The sequence below is a fragment of the Mobula birostris genome, unplaced genomic scaffold (genome assembly GCF_030028105.1).
Source record: "Mobula birostris isolate sMobBir1 unplaced genomic scaffold, sMobBir1.hap1 scaffold_3072, whole genome shotgun sequence".
Classification (NCBI taxonomy): domain Eukaryota; kingdom Metazoa; phylum Chordata; class Chondrichthyes; order Myliobatiformes; family Myliobatidae; genus Mobula; species Mobula birostris.
In genome coordinates, this window is record NW_027276134.1 from 1 (window position 1) to 19836 (window position 19836).

General features: G+C 53.3%; 1 protein-coding gene across 1 annotated transcript in view; it reads left to right on the forward strand.

Moving 5' to 3' along the window:
* Window positions 1–534: 534 nt before the first annotated feature.
* Window positions 535–19836, forward strand: part of LOC140192915 (complement C1r-B subcomponent-like) — a 34634-nt gene continuing 15332 nt past the window's right edge. Inside the window, exons 1-4 of the mRNA XM_072250405.1 lie at window positions 535–594; window positions 14199–14412; window positions 15392–15569; window positions 17652–17783. Coding sequence (XP_072106506.1) covers window positions 572–594; window positions 14199–14412; window positions 15392–15569; window positions 17652–17783 — 547 coding nt within the window. The 5' untranslated portion in view covers window positions 535–571. The remainder of the gene's footprint in view (window positions 595–14198; window positions 14413–15391; window positions 15570–17651; window positions 17784–19836) is intronic.

Here is a 19836-nt window from a genome sequence, read left to right on the forward strand (position 1 = left end):
CTTGATTTTATTTATTGTTTATTTATTTTATTTATTGTTTTATAGCATTGAGTATGAGAGTTGCAAACTCATTCTCGCTGTATTGGTGCATGACAAATTGTACTATGCAATGAGAATAAAGATATCGCATTTCATTTCATTTCATTGGGCAGTAGGTACAAAAGTCTAAAAGCACGTACCACCAGGCTCAGGGAAACCTTCTGCCCCACGTTCCCTATCCCCCAGGACGATAAGATAGACACCTGACCTCATAGTCTACCTCGTTATGATCTTGCACCTCACTGTCTGCCTGCTCTGCTCTTTCTCTGTGACTGTGGCACTCTACTCTGCATCCTGTTACTGTTTGACCTTGTTCTACCTCAACACACTGTGTAATGATGTGATCTGTGTGAACGATATACAGGACAAGACTGTCACTGTCCCTTGGTAAATGTCAACAATAACAAATCTGCTCCAATTCCAATTCCCTGCCGCCGGCAGCTCCCGCCCCCTTTCGATCACCAGTTCCCTCCACCCGTCCGTTCCTAAGCCTTGGTCATTCACTGCTGGGACACGACGAGAGTCCCCCCCGATGTCACCCGCATGCAGGCTCAGGTGAGGGTGGACGGGTCTGGGGGTGCTGCTGTGAACTGACCGGGGTGGGGGCTGGGGGGGGATTCTCTGGAAGGCCAGCCTGTTTCACAGTGTGTGCACTGGGCTGGCCAGATGGCAGGCTCGGGGCATTTTTCAGACCTCAGTAGGGTCACCTCCCCCCCCCCCCCCCCGGCTGCCTGTGCCCCTCGGGTACTGGTCGCTGCCCATTCTCCGGGCTCCCCTCGCCACCCCAGATGCGAATCTTGTCTGTGCCCTGCGTAACTTGGTGGCATCGTTCCGAAAGCTGAACTGCGCACCGTGCTTCCAGTGACACAAAGCACCTTCACCCCTACACTCAGCCCTCTCTCTGACGATGGCCGGACTGTCAAACACCTTCTAGGAACTCAAACTCTACCTCATTACCCCTCCTGTATCCGTCCCCTCCCCTCCCAACTCCCCCTCAGCCACCCCTCTTCCACCTGACTCCCCCTCCTCTCTGCTCACCTGCCCTTTCCTACCCCTTTCCCCCTCACCTCCCCTCTCCTATCCATCTCCCCCTCACCTCCCCTCCCCTACCTCTCTCCCCCTCAGCCACCCCCCTTCCACCTGACTCCCCCTCCTCTCTGCTCACCTGCCCTTTCCTACCCCTTTCCCCCTCACCTCCCCTCTCCTATCCATCTCCCCCTCACCTCCCCTTCCCTACCCCTCTCCCCCTCAGCCACCCCTCTTCCACCTGACTCCCCCTCTCGTCCCTCTGCTCATCTCCCCTCTCCTACCCCTCTCCCCCTCACCTCCCCTCTCCTACCCCTCTCCCCCTCAGCCACCCCTCTTCCACCTGACTCCCCCTCTCGTCCCTCTGCTCATCTCCCCTCTCCTACCCATCTCCCCTCGCCTCCCCTCTCCTACCCATCTCCCCCTCGCCTCCCCTCTCCTACCCCTCTCCCCCTCATCTCCCCTCTCATACCCATCTCCCTGTCGCTTCCCCTCTCCTACCAATCTCCCCCTCACCTCCGCCTCTCCTACCCAGCTCCCCTCTCCTACCCCTCTCCCCCTCACCTCCTCTCCTACCCATCTCCCCCTCATCTCCCCCTCACCTACCTGACTCCCTCTTTCCTATCTTTCCTCATCGAATACCTTCTCATCTTCCCTCTCCTACCTCTCCCCCTCTCCCTCATCTCCCATCTCTACCCCTCTCCCCAACCTCCATCTCCTACCTCTCCCTCAGACCCTCTCCTCCTTCATCTCCCTCACCCATCTCCACTGTGACCCGTTTTGGAACTGGACGCACCCGGTGACACCCCACCCCCTCATTTGTCGACCCCACAGTTCCCTGGAGTAGTGGGGTCCCCAGGAGAAACACCCCCGCCCTCCCCCTCATCTCTCACCAGACGGGGCAGCCCCCTGTTCTGAGACCGAACCCTCCCGTTCCCTGACACCCACACCTGGGGTCCCTTCCCTTCAGAACTCCCCCCTCCCGCCCCAAGAGGATAAATCGTCTCTCGTTCACAACACTTTCCTTACCCGCCTCCGTGACAAACTGAGCACACTGACCCTCGGCGTATTGCTCTGACCCACCGGCGTAAAGTCCAACCAGTGCTGCCTCTGCAAACAGATCGATTTAAGCCCTGCCCCTCACTTCTCAGTCAAGCTGATCACTCCCCGGTTGTTCCCGCTCGGAACCGCCATGTGTCCCGGGGTACTGCCAGAGCTCGGAGCTCAATTACGAGAGGGGTTCCTACGCTCTCCCTGTGACCGCGTGGGTTTCCTCCGCATGCTCCAGTTTCCTCCCCCAGTCCAAAGATGTACAGAACTCTGCAAAAGTCTTAGGCTCACATATACATAGAAACATAGAAAATAAATGCAGGAGTAGGCCATTCGGCCCTTCGAGCCTGCACCGCCATTCAGTATGATCATGGCTGATCATCCAACTCAGAACCCTGTACCTGCCTTCCCTCCATACCCCGGATCCCTTTAGCCATAAGGGTCATATCTAACTCTACATCACTGGGGTGCCCAAGCCTTTTGCCCAGTACTGTCTTTGTCACTGCGGAGCGAACAGTGGGATTGTAAATCTGGCAGGGGCAAAGGTTGTTGGGAATGGCGAGGGTGGAGCGCCACGAGAGGGAATGTGGGATGGGTGGGTGAGGAGTGCCAGGGGCGGGTGGGGATATGGCGCAGGTGCAGATACACCCAGCATGGAGACACCAGGCAAGTTGTCAAACAATTGGCTCATTGGTTATCAGAGAATGGCTCTCTGGTGCTTCCAGTTCCCTCCCCTCGCCGTTTCCCAACCACGATTCCCCTCTCCCTGCCCCCTCCCCGTTCTCAGTCCAGGACGGAGACCCGTATCAGAATCCGGTTTATCGTCACTCACATGTGTCATGAAATTCTTTTGTTTTTTTTTGTGGCAGCAGTACACTGCAATACATAAAATTACTACAGTAATGTGCAAAAATCTTAGACTTCCAAGCTATCTATCAATCTATATATATATATAGAGAGAGAGAGAGAGAGAGAGAGAGAGAGAGACAGAGAGAAAGAAAATAATTATATATAAAGTCAGAACAGGAGTTGGGAGATCATGTTCCCTTGGGTTAGTGGGTAGAAGCAGATACATTAGTGACATTTAAGAGACTCTTAGATAAGCAAACATGGGGGTTTATGTAGGAGGGAAGGTTTAGATTGATCTTAGTGTAGGTTAAAAGGTTGGTAAAACATCATGGGTTGAAGGGCCCTCAATGTTCCATGTTCAATTTTCTGTGTTCAGTGGTGTGTGTTCTATGCTCTCTGTTCTATGCACTATGTTCTGTGTTGTATGCTCTGTGATCTATGCTGTGCAATTAAAAATAAATTAGAGCTTAAGGGACAGATGTGGAATAAATGTACATAACTGTCTAAACACCAGCAGGTACAGAGGATTCTGATTAACTGGGACACAATTGCACTCAGCAATTGATTGATCTCTCTCTCTCTCTCTCCCTCTCTTTTTTTCATATTCTTTTTATTTTTTCATTACAAAAAAACAGCACATCCACAAAAACCACAACCATAACAAAATCAAATTAAATATTGAGCAGCAAAAGGGAGAAAAGTATAAAGGCAAAAGTAAGCATACACAGCAGAGATGCACTGCACCAAAAAACCTCAGTCCTCACCCCGTGAGAAAGTCCAATGCAGGGCCCCATATCCTTTCAAAGATGTCCCCTCTATCCTCATTATATAGTCTCAGTCTCTCCAAATGTAAAGTATTTGCCAGTTCTCTCAGCCACAGATCATACGTAGGCACAGAGTCCATTTCCCACATTTGCAGGATTAACGTCTTAGCAATCATCGTGCTTAACAATACAACCTTCTTTTCATACATATTGGCTGAAGATAGGGAGCTTGATGCTCCAAGGATGGCTATGAGCGGGTCTGGTTCCCGCCGCTTCCCAAAAGCCTCAGAGAAACAGTGAAAAATACTTTTCCAGTATGCATAAAGCTTACAACATGACCAGAATGAATGTGACAAGTTACTGTTCACAGATTTACATCTATTACAAACTGGTGAAACATCAGGGTAGAAACTTTGCAACTCTTCTTTGGAATAATGAGGTCTATGTATCGTTTTAAACTGTATAAGCCTGTGTCTGACTTTGACCAAACAATCATGTTGGTGAGTGAGAGTTTGCTGCCGACTCTCAAGTTGGGGAATTCAAAATTTTTTTAAAAAGCAGACTGGCTGTGGCGTCAGAATAGAGAGTCACTGTCACTGTGGAAGGAGTGATACCTGCCCCTCTCCCTTGTCAGAGAGAGAGAGAGAGCCTGTGGGACGTGGACTATGTTGCAGTGAACAGTTTGTTTTTGATGTACTGTACACCACGGTCTCCCTTTGGTGCTAGCAAGGTGGGTGGTGGGACTGTGTGGATGCTTTATGCTGGAATAGGTGGGGGGAGGGAGACGGGCGATGGTGTTTGTGTGTGGGGGGCCAGTTTTGGGGCTCTTACATTTTTTCCGTCATTCATCCTTTGGCTTTTTTCTTCTGTTTCGAGGATGTCTGTGGAGAGTGAGAGTTTCAGGTTGTATATTGATAGATAGATAGATAGATAGATCGATAGCTATATTGATAGATAGATAGATTGATAGATAAATAGATAGATAAACAGATAGATAGATAGACAGACAGACATACTTTATTGATCCCGAGGGAAATGGGGTTTCGTTACAGATGTAAATATTGTAAACATTCTCTGACACTAACTAGAACCACTGAGTTATTGAACATCGTGACAATACACTTTCGCCCAGTTAAAGGGCTATCCCACTTAGCGGAAGTTTTATGGAAATAGTTAAAAAGCTGCATTTTTAAAAAAAAGACAAACTACCGCCTAACAACGTAACAAATTATGTATGTAAATGAAATATAGAACAAATTTGAACGTTATCTGCAGTGCTGTAAAACTGTGTATTAATTCCAGTGTGCACTGTGTTTTGATTGATTGTAAATTAACAAAATCAGCACACTGATTGCAGATGGTGGACTGCCTTCACACAACGCTTTGGACAAACGCATCCTCCAAACCTTCATTTTCGTCAGTAGCATTCAAGATGATTCAACCTCTACGTTGAAATAGTGAAACCTTCTCATTTCCCCACCTTCCCCCGGCCCTTCTTGGCATCTCCAACCCCGAATGCTTGACTTGAAACCGCAGTGAGCAAAACAATTGTCTTATTGCTTATTTCTCACCGGCTATCAGTGACAAAAATCACTGTTTCTATCAACACATGCACAGGCAAGTGACGCTATTTCAAAACTGCTGGCTGTTACAACCTGAAACTCTCACTGGGCATCAAAGGACAGGGCGAGAGGGCAGGTGTACGGGGTTGAGTGGGATCCGGGATCAGCCGTGACGGAATGTTGGAGCAGACTCGACGGGCTGAATGGCCAATTTCCGCTCCTCTGTCTGATGGTGTCACGGACTGACGCTAGCTAGAAACTGATCGGTAACGGTCTCCTGTCCCAACTAGGCGGCACGGTGTCCCAAATAAACCAAGGGAATCCCGGCTATTTTCTCGATAGCTTTTCTTTTCTGCTCTCGAAGAGTTGTCCCAAATAAGCGGCTGCCCCGATTAACCGATGGCCCAATTAACCAGAATCTGACGGTCAAAGCAACACACAATGTAAGTTAGTTTAAAATGTCTTGTTTTGCACTTTGTGTTTTTTTCGGTCGGTCTTTATGATGTATAGTTTCTTTTCATAAACCCCACTGCATTTACTTTCCTGTAAATGCTTCCGAGAGAACGTGTACCATGTTCGTATATGGTAACATTCACGTAGTTGGATTAAAAAAAACTTTGCTTTGAGTTGTTAAAGGGCTTGAGGTGAGGTTGAAACGGGGGCCTGCAGAGGAAATTTTCCACGCAGGGGCGGCGGCTACACACAGCGAGTTGCCACAGGAAGTGGTTGTGGCAGGCAGGTATCATGACGGCGTTCGAGAAACAGATCAGCGGATAGGAGCGGTTTGCTGGGGGTGTTGTGAGCCGAACACGGGCAGGCGGGGCCGTGAGGCAGGCAGAGAGATGGGGAGAGAGAGACAGAGAGAGAGAGAGAGAGACAGAGAGAGACAGAGAAGAGATGGGGGGGGGAGAGAGAGAGAGAGAGAGAGATGGGGAGAGAGAGACAGAGAGAGAGAGAGAGACAGAGAGATGGGGGAGAGAGAGAGAGAGAGAGAGAGAGAGAGAGAGAGAGACGCCTTGCCCGCGTTGGGCTGCATGCTCTGTGTAACTCTGAAATGTCGGGTGAGAGTGAGAGAGAGAGAGAGAGAGAGAGAGAGAGAGAGAGCTACAGAGGAGGAGAGAGACGCCTTGCCCGCGTTGGGCTGCATGCACTGTGTAACTCTGAAATGTCGGGTGCCCTACTTCGGCTGAAAGTGAAAAAGGGGAGCGGATGTGTGCGCCAGAGAGCAGAATTACAATGTGGTTCGAGAGTTGGTTGAGGGGAAGAGGAGGTTACGAGTGTTGCAGAGTCAGAGAGAGCAGACACGGGGGGGGGGTGGCCGGCGAGGGGGACAGAGAGAGAGAGAGAGAGAGAGAGAGAGAAGGGAAGAGGGGGAGAAAGAGACACGGGAGAGACAGGCGGGACAGAGAGGAAGGGTAGAGAAAGAGGGAGAGGGGCGAGGCCAGCGAGAAGGGTAGATGGAGGAGGAGGGAGAGAAGTAGGAGAGGAGAGAAAGAGAGAGATAGTGAGAGGAGAGGAGAAGAGACAGAGGGTGAGGGGATGAGAGAGTGGACAAAGTGTTCTAGTGAAGAGAGACAGAAGAGGACAGAGAGAAAGGAAGAAAGTAGAGGGGAGAGAGAGGAGAGAAAGAGAGAGGTGGAGGGGAGCAAGAGGGAGGGAAAGAGATTGTAGGAAAAGAGTAAAGGAGAGAGTGAGAGAGGAGATAGAGAGGCAGAGGAGAGAGAGGAAGGAGAGAGAGAGAGCAGTACAAAGAGACAGTCACTGGGGGAGGAAGTGGTTGTCACCGCACTTGGGGTCCTGGGCTCTGGAGGCAGATCTAGCGGGAGGACTGTACGGCCGAGTGAGATGCGTTGAGGGTACAGTCAGCTCCAGAGAGCATGGCACGGCCCGGAGAGAGGGTACGAGAGAGGTCTCTGAAACGGCACCCAGGGGCAGGACTTTTCGTGACGCAAAGACATGGCACAGAAACAGGGCCTTCTGCTGACACTGAGCACCCGTGTCTACTCATAGAGTCATTGAGCACCACAGGCCATTTGGCCCATCTAGTCTGTGCCAGCCTTGTCTTGCGCCTAGTCCCTGTCCCCCGACCATAGCCCGCCATACCCCTCCCAGCCGTGTACCTATCCAAACTTTTCCTTCATGTTGCAATCAAACCCGCATCCACCACGTCCAGTGGCAGCTCGTTCCACACCCCACACCAGCCTCTGTGAGACGGACCCCTCCGGTTCCCCTTAAACGTTTCACCTTTCACCCTTAACCCATGACCTCTGGTTCTAGTCCCAGCCGACCTGGGGGGAGGAGGAGAAAGTCTGCCTGCATTCTACCTTTGCCCCTCATAATCTCTGTCAGATCTCTCCGCATCCCCCTGCATTAAAGCCTTTTGGGTCCCCGAGTCCCGCCAGCATCCGCACTCTGTCGATCTTATAGACATCGTTCCTGCAGGTCGGTGACGAGAACTGCACGCAACAGGCCCAGTTAGGCTTCAGGGCTGTGACCAATTCCCGCCGCTGCCTCTGAGAGGAGGTTTGCACGTTGTCTCCCCGTGACCGCGCGAGTTTGCACGTTCTCTCCCCGTGACCGCGCGGGTTTGCACGTTCTCTCCCCGTGACCGCGCGGGTTTGCTCGTTCTCTCCCCGTGACCGCGCGGGTTTGCTCGTTGCCTCCCCGAGACCGCGCGGGTTTGCACGTTGCCTCCCCGTGACTGCGCGGGTTTGCTCGCTGTCTCCCCGTGACCGCGCGGGTTTGCACGTTGTCTCCTCGTGACCGCGCGGGTTTGCACGTTGCCTCCCCGTGACTGCGCGGGTTTGCTCGCTGTCTCCCCGAGACCGCGCGGGTTTGCTCCGGCTGCCCCGGGTTCCCCCTCGCAGTCCAAAGACGTCCCGGTTGGCGGGATAGTTGGGCGTTGTAAATTGTCCGGTGACCAAGCTCAGAATAAATCTGGGGATTGCTGGGCAGCGCAGGGCCAGAAGGGCCTGTTCCAAACTGTAGCTCAGTAAATAAACGCCTTGCAAAACTTCGACCTGACGTCCCATCTCCTGCACTCAGCCCTTTGACTTATGAAGGCCAACGTGCCAAAAGCTCCCTTCACCACCCGATCTACCCTGTGACAGCACTCTCTATGAACGATTGCAGGGCAGTCCGGCAGGGTGGTGTAGTGGTGAGCACAACGCTCTCCTCTGCGGTGCCGGGTTCAATTCCCACCACTGCCTGTGAGGCGTTTATACGTTCTCCCCGTGACCACGTGGGTTTCCGCCGGGTGCTCCCGTTTCCTCCCAAACTCCAAAGGAGTACCAAAGGTCAGATGGTCATTGTACATTGTCCTGTGATCAGTCTGGCGTGGCCTATTCCACACTGTATCAGAATACAGAAAACCCTTACTCGCTTTATTTTAATCAGGTGTATTATCACTGATGTGTGTCGTGAAATATGTTGCTTGTGGCATAAAAGATCACTATGATTTTCAACACTGTTCATTGATTTCAATACTATTTATTGATTTTCAATGCAATAAATAAATATCGCAGAAGAGGAATAGTGAGGCAGTGTTCACTGTCTGGTCAGAAATCTGATGGCGGCGGGGAAGAAGCTGTTCCTAAAACATGGAGTGTGGGTCTTCAGGCTCCTGTACCCCCTCCCGGATGGGTAGTGACGAGAAGGGGGCATGTCCCATGTGACCAGCATCCCCAGCTGCCTTCTTGGAGCACCACCTCAAAGTTCAAAGCAAATCCAAGTACAGAGGGGTCACCAGGTACATATTCTTGCAGGCATACTCAACAAATAGCTGGAGAGGTTGGTGGGGCTGAGGAAGCAAAGTGATTGCCGCAGGACCTGGACAAGTTGGAAGAATGGGCACAGAAATGGCGGCTGGAATACAGAGTTGGGAAATGTACAATAATGCATTTTGGTAAAAGGAACAATAGTGCAGATTATTATCTACATGGGGAGAAGGTTCAAACATCAGAGGCACAGGGGGATTTAGGAGTCCTCGTTCAAGATTACAAGAAGGTTAATATACAGGTTGAGTCTGTGGTGAAGAAGGCAAATGCAATGTTGGCATTTATTTCAAGGGGAACAGAATATAGGAGCAAGGTGATAATACTGAGCCTTTATAAGACACTAATCAGGCCACACTTGGGAGTATTGTCAACAGTTTTGGGACCCATAGCTCAGAAAGGATGTGTTGTCATTGGAGATAGTGCAGAGGAGGTTCACGAGGACGATTCTGGGAATTAAGGTGTTAACACAGGAGGAGTGTTTGGCAGCCTTGGGCCTTGTACTCAATGGAATGGGATCTCATTGAAACCTACTGAATGTTGAAAGGCCTAGATAAGGTGGATGTGGAGAGGATGGTTCCTACGGTGAGGGTAGCCAGAACCAGAGGGCACAGCCTCAAAATAAAGGGGCGACTGTTTAGAACAGAGATAAGGAGGGGTTTTTTTTAGCCAGTGAGTAGTGAATCTGCCAGAGACTGCGGTTAGGCCAAGTCCGTGCGCATATTTAAGGCGGAAGTTGGCCATTTCCTGATCGGTCAGGGCGACAAAGGATATGGTGAGAAGGCAGGTGTCCGGGGGTTGAGTGGGATCCGGGATTAGCAGTGATGGAATGGCGGGGGCAGACTCGATGGGCTGAATGGCCTCACTGTGCTCCCCTGTCGTACGGTCTCATCACAACCGTAACAGAAGCAATGAAAGACCGAGCAATCAGTGCAGAAGACTGCGAACTGTGCAAATGCAAAATGAGGAACTAATCATAAGAAATGAATAAGCAGTGAATATTGAGACCATGAGATGAAGAGGCCTTGAAAGTGAGTCCGTGGGTTGAGGGAAGACTGCAGTGACGGGGCGGCCCTCCAAGGGGAAGGGGAAGGGGAAGGGGGGCGGGCTGTCCCCGAGATGGATCTGGCCACTCGACCACTTTCGGCAACCCAGCACCGCCGCGGTCCCCATCCTAGGCGGCGTTGCAAAACGGAGGCGCGGTCGGGAATGTTCTCCGACGTCCGTCTGAATACATTTGGTGACACGGCACATCTCCTGAAAAGTTGCCGACCAAGTCTCGGCACTGATCGCCCCCCGCCCTTGGCGAGGTTGCCCTGGGGCTCCCACCGGGACCGACCCTCTGCCATGCCGGGCCCGGGAACGCGAAGCTGCTGACCGTCCCACGGTGAGGAGCGGCCTGCGTTCTCCTGGCTTCTCTCTTCCTGAGCACCCCCGTCAGTTCCCCGGTCCAGCCTGTCGCAGCAGCGGGGAAGAAGCTGAGCTTGTCACGGGCGGAGGAATGAGGTCGACGGCACATTCTTTCGAGCCCGTTGGGAGGGGCTGGAATCACGGTTAATGCCACCCAGTTTATGCCCTGAAATCCGGGGTGATGTGCCAATGCAATTACCGGTAATAAACTCTATGAACGGCAGTGGCTCCTAAAGGTTGTCAGAGCCGGGATTGGCAGTGGGGACTCGGCCTATTCGATGCTCCCGATGGCGTACTGTACGTCTCCAACAGCCTCTGACAACCAGGACACCGGCCCCCGGCCTTCACCTGCGGCTCAGCTGCTGACGGGAGAAGGGGCAAGGGCGGGGTACTGGCGCCTTAAAATCCAGCGGCTTCGGGCGGACGAGGCTTGTCAGCCGCGGTCGGCACAGCTCGTCCGGGAGAAGGGAAGCGCTGATCTCGACCCTCCGCTGCCTTTTGCGGCTGCACCCACTCACCGGGAAAAACCGGGAGCTGGAGTCCTCAGGGCGGCCCTCCGTTGAGCTCTACGCTGGCCGGCGAACCCCTGTGACTGTGCTGGTGCCAAACTGAATCGGTTTTTGGGTTCGTCAGATGCGTGTGGAGAGGGGATGGGGTGGGTTTGCTACGCGGGCGACAGTTCGCCCTGCACGTCGTTCTGCCCGGGCTTGCGTACCTAGACTCTGACCGAAGCTGTTCCCGATTCGTTGAAGCAACACACATCAAAGTTGCTGGTGAACGCACCAGGCCAGGCAGCATCTCTAGGAAGAGGTACAGTCGACGTTTCAGGTCGAGACCCTTCGTCAGGACTAACTGAAGGAAGAGTTAGTAAGAGATTTGAAAGTGGGAGGGGGAGAGGAGATCCGAAATGAGAGGATCATGGAACAGGAGGCCCTGGGAGAAAGAAAAGTGGGGGGGGGGAACCCAGAGGATAGGCAAGGGGTGTAGTGAGAGGGACAGAGGGAGAAAAAGGAGAGTGAGAGAAAGAATGTGTGTATAAAAATAAATAACGGATGGGGTACGAGGGGGAGGTAGGCCTATCACCTGTCCAGCTCTTGGCTCTATCCCTCCCCCTCCTGTCTTCTCCTATCATTTTGGATCTCCCCCTCCCCCTCCAACTTTCAAATCCCTTACTCACTCTTCCTTCAGTTAGTCCTGACGAAGGGTCTCGGCCCGAAACGTCGACTGTACCTCTTCCTAGAGATGCTGCCTGGCCTGCTGCATTCACCAGCAACTTTGATGTGTGTTGCTTGAATTTCCAGCATCTGCAGAATTCCTTGTGTCTGCCTGAGTCGTTGAACGTGCGTCTTCAGGGTACTGTACCGAGGCACTGAGAAATGCAGACGAAATCCGTGGAGAGGAGGTTTCCGTGATTCTCTGGGCCATGCCCATGACTCTGTGGTCTGGAATAGAGGTCGGAATATTTTCATGGGAACGTAGGGGGTGGGTGACCAGACAGAGGCACAGGGATGGGGGAGGGGGTGTCGGATCTTTCAGATAGGGCGGGGCATTTAACACTGGAAAGGATGGGTGAGAAGGAAGAGGGAAGAACTTTGAGTCCACTATGAAGAGAGCATGGCACCGCCTTGACTTCCTTAAGGAGTTTCCATAGATTGGGGTTGTGGTCTAAAACTTTGATAAACTTCTAAAGATGTATGCAACACACATCAAAGTTGCTGGTGAACGCAGCAGGCCAGGCAGCATCTGTAGGAAGAGGTGCAGTCGACGTTTCAGGCCGAGACCCTTCGTCAGGACTAACTGGTCTCGGCCTGAAACGTCGTCCTGACGAAGGGTCTCGGCCTGAAACGTCGACTGCACCTCTTCCTAGAGATGCTGCCTGGCCTGCTGCGTTCACCAGCAACTTTGATGTGTGTTGCTTGAATTTCCAGCATCTGCAGAATTCCTGTTCTAAAGATGTATGGTGGTGAATATTTTGACTGGCTGCATAGGCGAACACTGGTGCCCTTGAACGGAAAATCCTTCAAAAGGTCATGGATATGGCCCAGTCCATCACGGGCAAAGCCCTCCCAACCATTAAGCACAACGTAATGAAACGCCGTTGCAGGAAATCAGCATCCATCACCAGGGTACCCCACCACCTAGGACATGCTTTCTTCTCACTGATGCCATCAGGAGGGAGGTACAGGAGCCTCCGGACTCACACCGCCAGGTTCAGGAACAGTTATTACCCCTCAAACATCAGGCTCAAGAACTAGAGGGGATAACTTCACTCGCTCCATCATTGAAATGTTCCCACAACCAATGGACTCACTTTCAAAGACTCTTCATCTCATGACCTTGATACTTATTGCTTATTTGTTTATTATTGTTATTATTTCTTTATTTTGTATTTGCACAGTTTGTGTCCTTTGCGCCCTGGTCGAGTGCCCGAGCTGGGGCGGTCTTTCATTGATTCCATTGTGGATTTATTGAGTACGCCCACAAGAACATTAATCTCAGGGCTGTGCTTGGTGACGTACGGCATATGGACTCTGATGATAAGTTGACTTTGAACTTCAGATCATAGTTTTACTGAGGGGGTGGTCTGTAGGTAGAATGAGGGAAGTGGTGGGGGTGCGTGCATCGACAGCATTTGTCAGGGACTCGGACAGCCACGGGGATGTGGAAGGATTGGAGGGTGGATGAGGTGGAGTATCGATAGGGCTCATGGATAACGCACTCAGCAGGAAGGGCAGCGGTGCTGAGGTGGAGGGAGGCTCCGAGTTCCCAGGAGAGAACACCGACAACCGTCTGTCCCAATCGAAACAGCCAAAAGGGACCAATGCCTCCACTTCCTCAGGAGACTAAGGAAACTTGGCACGTCCCTGTCAACACTTACCAAATACCAAAGGAACCATCCACTCAACGTATCAGGTACGGCGATGGCGCTGCCCAGGACTGTTGACAGACTACCAAGAGTTGTGGGCACAACTCAGTTCGTCACGGAAACCAGCCACCCCTCCGAGGACTCTGTCTACGCTTCCCCTGCCTTGGTAAAGCAGCCAGGGTAATCAAAGACCCCACCCACCCCGGACATTCTCTCCTCTCTCCCCTCTTCCATCAGGCAGAAGATACAAAAGTCTGATAGCACGTCCCACCAACTTCAAAGAAATCTTCATCCTGTTGTTACAGAACAACTGAATGATTTCCCAGCATGATAAGATGAACACTTGGGGCTCACAATCTACGTCATTATGATCTCGCACCTCAGTGTCCGCCTGCTCTGCTCTTTCTCTGTGGCTGTGACACTCTACTCTGCATCCTGTTACTGTTTGACCTTGTTCTACCTCAATACACTGTGTAGTGATGTGATCTGTGTGAACGATATAAAAGACAAGATTGTCACTGTATCTTGCTACACATCAACAATAATGAACCAATTCCAATTCTTTTATTGTTTGACCTTGTTCTACCTCAATACACTGAGTAATGATGTGATCTGTGTGAACGATATACAAGAGTGTCACTGTATCTCGCTACACATCAACAATAATCTGATTGTACATTTGTAATAACTATTTATGCACAAGACTGATGGGCTGAAGGGTCTGATTCTGTGTTGTGGAATCCTGGTAGTCCCAGAAAGAGTGAGGAACAGGAGGGGAGTGGTGGGGGTGGGGGGAAATGAGGGGGGATGTTCTCTGGAGGGCTGTTGTTAAGGGTGCACTCTCCTGCTCTCTGCCCAGGTGGCCCCTGCTGGTCTCAGTGCTGGCCTTGGCAACCAGTGGCCATGGCAGCTCCATGTTCGGGGAGATCACCTCGCCCGGCTACCCGTCCTCCTATCCCAATGAGGAGCGGGCCGAATGGACCATCGGCGTGCCCCTCGGCTATCGGGTCCAGCTGCACTTCCGCTACTTCCAGCTGGAGCCCTCCCAGGACTGCATCTACGATCGGCTCAAGGTGGGAGCAGTGGCCCGAGGGGTGGGTGTCGGGTGTCCAAACATGCACTGAGTGTGTGAGGGTGTGGACGGGCCTGTGTTTGTGGGTGTGTGTGTGTGTGTCTCTGTCTTTCTGTGTGTGTGTGTGTGTGTGTGTGTCTGTGTGTCTGTCAGTGTATATGTCTGTGTGTATGTGTGTCTTTCACTTTGTGTGTGTGAGTCTGTGTGTGTGTGAGACTCTGTCTTTCGCTCTGTGTGCGTCTGTCTGTCTTTCTCTGTGTGTGTGTGTCTGTAAGGAGTTACCTGATCAAGTAGCCACAGCCCTGTATGTCCGTGGTCTTCTGCGGATGTAGCCCATCCACTCCAAGGTGTTGTGCATTCAGAGATGCTCTTCTGCACACCACTGTTGTAACGTATGGTATTCAAATTCCTGTTGCCTTCCTGTCAGCTTGAACTAGTCTGGGCCATTCTCCTCTGACCTCTCTCATTAACAAGGTGTTTACACCCACAGAACTGCCGCTACCTGGATCTTTCTTAATTTCCGCACCGTTCTCCGTAAACTCTGGAGACTGTTTTGCATGAAAATACCAGGGGATCGGCTCTCTGAAATACTCAGGCCACCCCGTCTGGCACCAACAATCATTCCACAGGGACGATATTTCTTTGACATTTGGTCTGAACAACAACTGAACCCTGTGACCGTGCCCACTGGCCCAGATAGCTCGGATGCAATATCTGCGGCTGACTCTGACCGACGGAGGCCTCATCATGGATGGCATTGATACGTCAGGCCCAGGGTAGGTGCCCAGAGACGCTGACACCCAGTAAGTTTGAACAGCTCACCCTTTCCAGCACAGGCCCCGGGAGTGTGTTCCCTCAACTTGCCCTTCAGGAAGTCCACAATCATGAGACTGTGTCTTTGTCTGTCAGGAGTGCGTGCGTGCCTGTCTGTGTGTCTTTGACAGTGTGGAGATTTAATCCCGTCTTCCTATCCCCAACAGGTCAGTTCTGGGGGGAAAACTCTCGGTGTCTTCTGCGGCAGTTCTTACTCCAACATCGGCAACCCACCCAGAGGTCAGATCCTGACGTCCACCGGGAACACCATGAACCTGGAATTCCAGTCAGATTTTTCCAATGAGGGAAAATTCCTTGGATTCCTGCTTTACTACGAAGCAATTGGTAAGGGACTGACAGCAACCCATCAAGTGTCTGTGATCCGAGAAGAATTCTGACAGCATCCGAAGTCTGACAGACCGGATAGTGTGTGATGGGACGGTGCGGAGATTCACTCTGTGTGTCTGACCCCGGGAGTGTGTGATGGGACGGTGTGGAGGGAGCTTCACTCTGTGTCTGACCCCGGGAGTGTGTGGTGGGACGGTGCGGAGGGAGCTTCACTCTGTGTCTGACCCCAGGAGTGTGTGGTGGGACGGTGCGGAGGGAGATTTACTCTGTGTCTGACCCCAGGAGTGTGTGAGGGGATGGTGTGGAGGGAGATTCACTCTGTGTCTGACCCCGGGAGTGTGTGATGGGATGGTGCGGAGGGAGCTTCACTCTATGTCTGACCCCGGGATTGTGTGATGGGACGGTGCGGAGGAAGCTTCACTCTGTGTCTGACCCCAGGAGTGTGTGATGGGACGGTGTGGAGGGAATTTCACTCTGTGTTTGACCCCGGGAGTGTGTGATGGGACGGTGCGGAGGGAGATCCACTCTGTGTCTGACCTCGGGAGTGTGTGATGGGACGGTACGGAGGGAGATCCACTCTGTGTCTGACCCCGGGAGTGTGTGATGGGACGGGGCGGAGGGAGATCCACTCTGTGTCTGACCCCGGGAGTGTGTGATGGGACGGGGCGGAGGGAGATCCACTCTGTGTCTGACCCCGGGAGTGTGTGATGGGACGGTGCGGAGGGAGATCCACTCTGTGTCTGACCCCGGGAGTGTGTGATGGGACGGTGCAGAGGGACCTTCACTCTGTGTCTGACCCCGGGAGTGTGTGATGGGACAGTGTGGAGGGATCTTCACTCTGTGTCTGACCCCGGGAGTGTGTGATGGGACGGTGCAGAGGAAGCTTCACTCTGTGTCTGACCCCGGGAGTGTGTGATGGGACGGTGTGGAGGGAGTTTCACTCTGTGTTTGACCCCGGGAGTGTGTGATGGGACGGTGCGGAGGGAGATCCACTCTGTGTCTGACCCCGGGAGTGTGTGATGGGACGGGGCGGAGGGATATCCACTCTGTGTCTGACCCCGGGAGTGTGTGATGGGACGGGGCGAAGGGAGATCCACTCTGTGTCTGACCCCGGGAGTGTGTGATGGGACGGTGCGGAGGGAGCTTCACTCTCTGTCTGACCCCCGGAGTGTGTGATGGGACGGTGCAGAGGGAGCTTCACTCTCTGTCTGACCCCGGGAGTGTGTGATGGGGCGGGGCGGTGCGGAGGGAGATTCACTCTGTGTCTGACCCCGGGAGTGTGTGATGGGACGGTGCGGAGGGAGGTTCACTCTGTGTCTGACCCCGGGAGTGTGTGATGGGACGGTGTGGGGGGAGATTCACTCTGTGTCTGACCCCGGGAGTGTGTGATGGGACAGTGCGGGGGGAGATTCACTCTGTGTCTGACCCCGGGAGTGTGTGATGGGACGGTGCAGAGGGAGCTTCACTCTCTGTCTGACCCCGGGAGTGTGTGATGGGGCGGTGCGGAGGGAGATTCACTCTGTGTCTGACCCCGGGAGTGTGTGATGGGACGGTGTGGCGGGAGATTCACTCTGTGTCTGACCCCGGGAGTGTGTGATGGGACGGTGTGGGGGGAGATTCACTCTGTGTCTGACCCCAGGAGTGTGTGGTGGGACGGTGCGGAGGGAGATTCACTCTGTGTCTGACCCCGGGAGTGTGTGGTGGGACGGTGCGGGGGGAGCTTCACTCTGTGTCTGACCCCGGGAGTGTGTGATGGGACGGTGTGGAGGGAGATTCACTCTGTGTCTGACCCCGGGAGTGTGTAGTGGGACGGTGCGGAGGGAGATTTACTCTGCGTCTGACCCTGGGAGTGTGTGATGGGATGGTGTGGAGGGAGTTTCACTCTGTGTCTGACCCCGGGAGTGTGTGATGGGACGGTGAGGAGGGAGCTTCACTCTGTGTCTGACTCCGGGAGTGTGTGATGGGACGGTGCGGAGGGAGATTCACTCTCTGAGTGTGTGAGGGCACGGTGTGAAGGGGTGTTTCACTCTGGGGTGTGTGATGGGTCTGTGGATGTGATCACTCTGATCTCTGTTCCAGACGTGGACGAGTGCTCTGTTCATGATGGATCGAACCCCGTGTGTGAACATCTGTGCCACAACACACTCGGCAGCTACAAATGTTTGTGCCACCGCGGATACCAGCTTCGGGAAGATGGCAAGAGCTGCCAAGGTGATTTGGAAGGAGTCAGGGAGTGGGGATGTTAATATGGGAGCGAGATAGTGGCGAGTATGGGAAAATGTGTGGGAGGGAAAGAGAGAGTGAGATCAGAGAAAAGGTGAGGAACGAGAACGAGGGTGGGAGTGAGGGAGCCAGAGAGGGAAAGAAAGAGATGGTGAGATAAGAGAAAAGGAGAGTGAGAGGGAATGGGAAAGTGAGAGAGGGAATGAGGGAGAGAAAGGGAGAGAGAGAGGGAACAGACAGAGACAGATTTTGATTGAGGTGAAGTTGGCACGTGTGCATGGAAACAGAGTTAAGTGCAGCCCCCATTCTGACTCCAGTTAAGATGGCCGCCATGCCCGGCAGAACAACACAGAACGCACAGCAAAGCCAGAAGCACCAAGCGACGACAGGGAAACGAGCCCCATTCCGAGGCCACTGTGCCGGCAAACATGTCCCGTCCTGAAACAGGGAAGCCCCCTCTCTGCTCCCCCGGCTGCGGGTTACAGCACTAGTGACGATCCGGCCAATATAGCAGGCCCAGTGGATAGGCCTGTGCGGTGGGCTGTTCTTCCACGTGACGAGGCCCCTCCGGATTCCCCATCGGACAATGGGTACACCCCTGCCATCAGCCCGTCCGGATCGCTTCCAGGAGGGTTTACTTCTTTCATTCCGTGTTACCCCGCGGAGTAGGCCCTTCTGGGTCTATACCCCGTACTGCCCCAGCCACCCTCGATGACCCCGATTAACCCCAGCCTACCCACGGCACAATTAACGGCGGCCAATTCCCCCAGCCGGTCACCTCTGCACTGCGGGAGGGAAGTGGAGCTCCCGGAGGAAAACCCACCGATTTCACCGGGACGACGCACAGGCCCCAAACGCGCAGCGCCGGATCCGAACTCTGAACTCCGACATCCAGAGCCGCGATACCGCTGGGTTACCACGGCACCCCACTTATCCGCCCTTCGGTCCCGGGAGGCCCAGACCGTGGTCCCACCAACATCCTCAGCAGGCCTGCCACAGTGCAGCCCACCTGGAAATCAACCCACCCCTCTGACTACCCTCATCCCCCCCCCATTCCCCATTCCCTTTTCCCTCTTTCACCTTACCTGCCCATCACTCCTACCCCTTCCCTTTCTCCCACAGTCTTCTACCCTCTATCAGATTCCCCTTCTCCAGCCCTTTATCTCTTTCATCAAACTTCCCAGTTCTTTACTTCACCTCCTCCCCCTCTCCCTCTCCCAATTTCACCGATCACCCACCACCTTGTACTTCTTCCTCCACTCCCCCAACCTTCTGAATCGGACTTCTCTTCTTTCTTTTCAGTCCTGATGAAGGGTCTCAGCCTGAAACGACAACTGTTTACTCTTTTCCACAGATGCTGCCTGACCTGCTGAGTTCCTCCGGTATTTTGTGTGCGTTGTTCTGACTATGCGGGGCAAACCTTGGGGCTTCACATATGACACCACACAACCTCTGTGCTGGCTAAACACTGAGCCGAGACCCTCTCCACTTCCCTGGGTGGGGTTAGTCCATGTCTCCAACATCCACCACGTTACCTTCCCACTCTCTGCACGTCAGGACTGTGCCGAGACCCTCTCCACTTCCCTGGGTGGGGTTAGTCCATGTCTCCAACATCCACCACGTTACCTTCCCACTCTCTGCAGGTCAGGACTGTGCCGAGACCCTCTCCACTTCCCTGGGTGGGGTTAGTCCATGTCTCCAACATCCACCACGTTACCTTCCCACTCTCTGCAGGTCAGGACTGTGCCGAGACCCTCTCCACTTCCCTGGGTGGGGTTAGTCCATGCCTCCAACATCCACCACGTTACCTTCCCACTCTCTGCAGGTCAGGACTGTGCCCAGACCCTTTCCACTTCCCTGGGTGGGGTTAGTCCATGGCTCCAACATCCACCACGTTACCTTCCCACTCTCTGCAGGTCAGGACTGTGCCGAGACCCTTTCCACTTCCCTGGGTGGGGTTAGTCCATGTCTCCAACATCCACCACGTTACCTTCCCACTCTCTGCAGGTCAGGACTGTGCCGAGACCCTCTCCACTTCCCT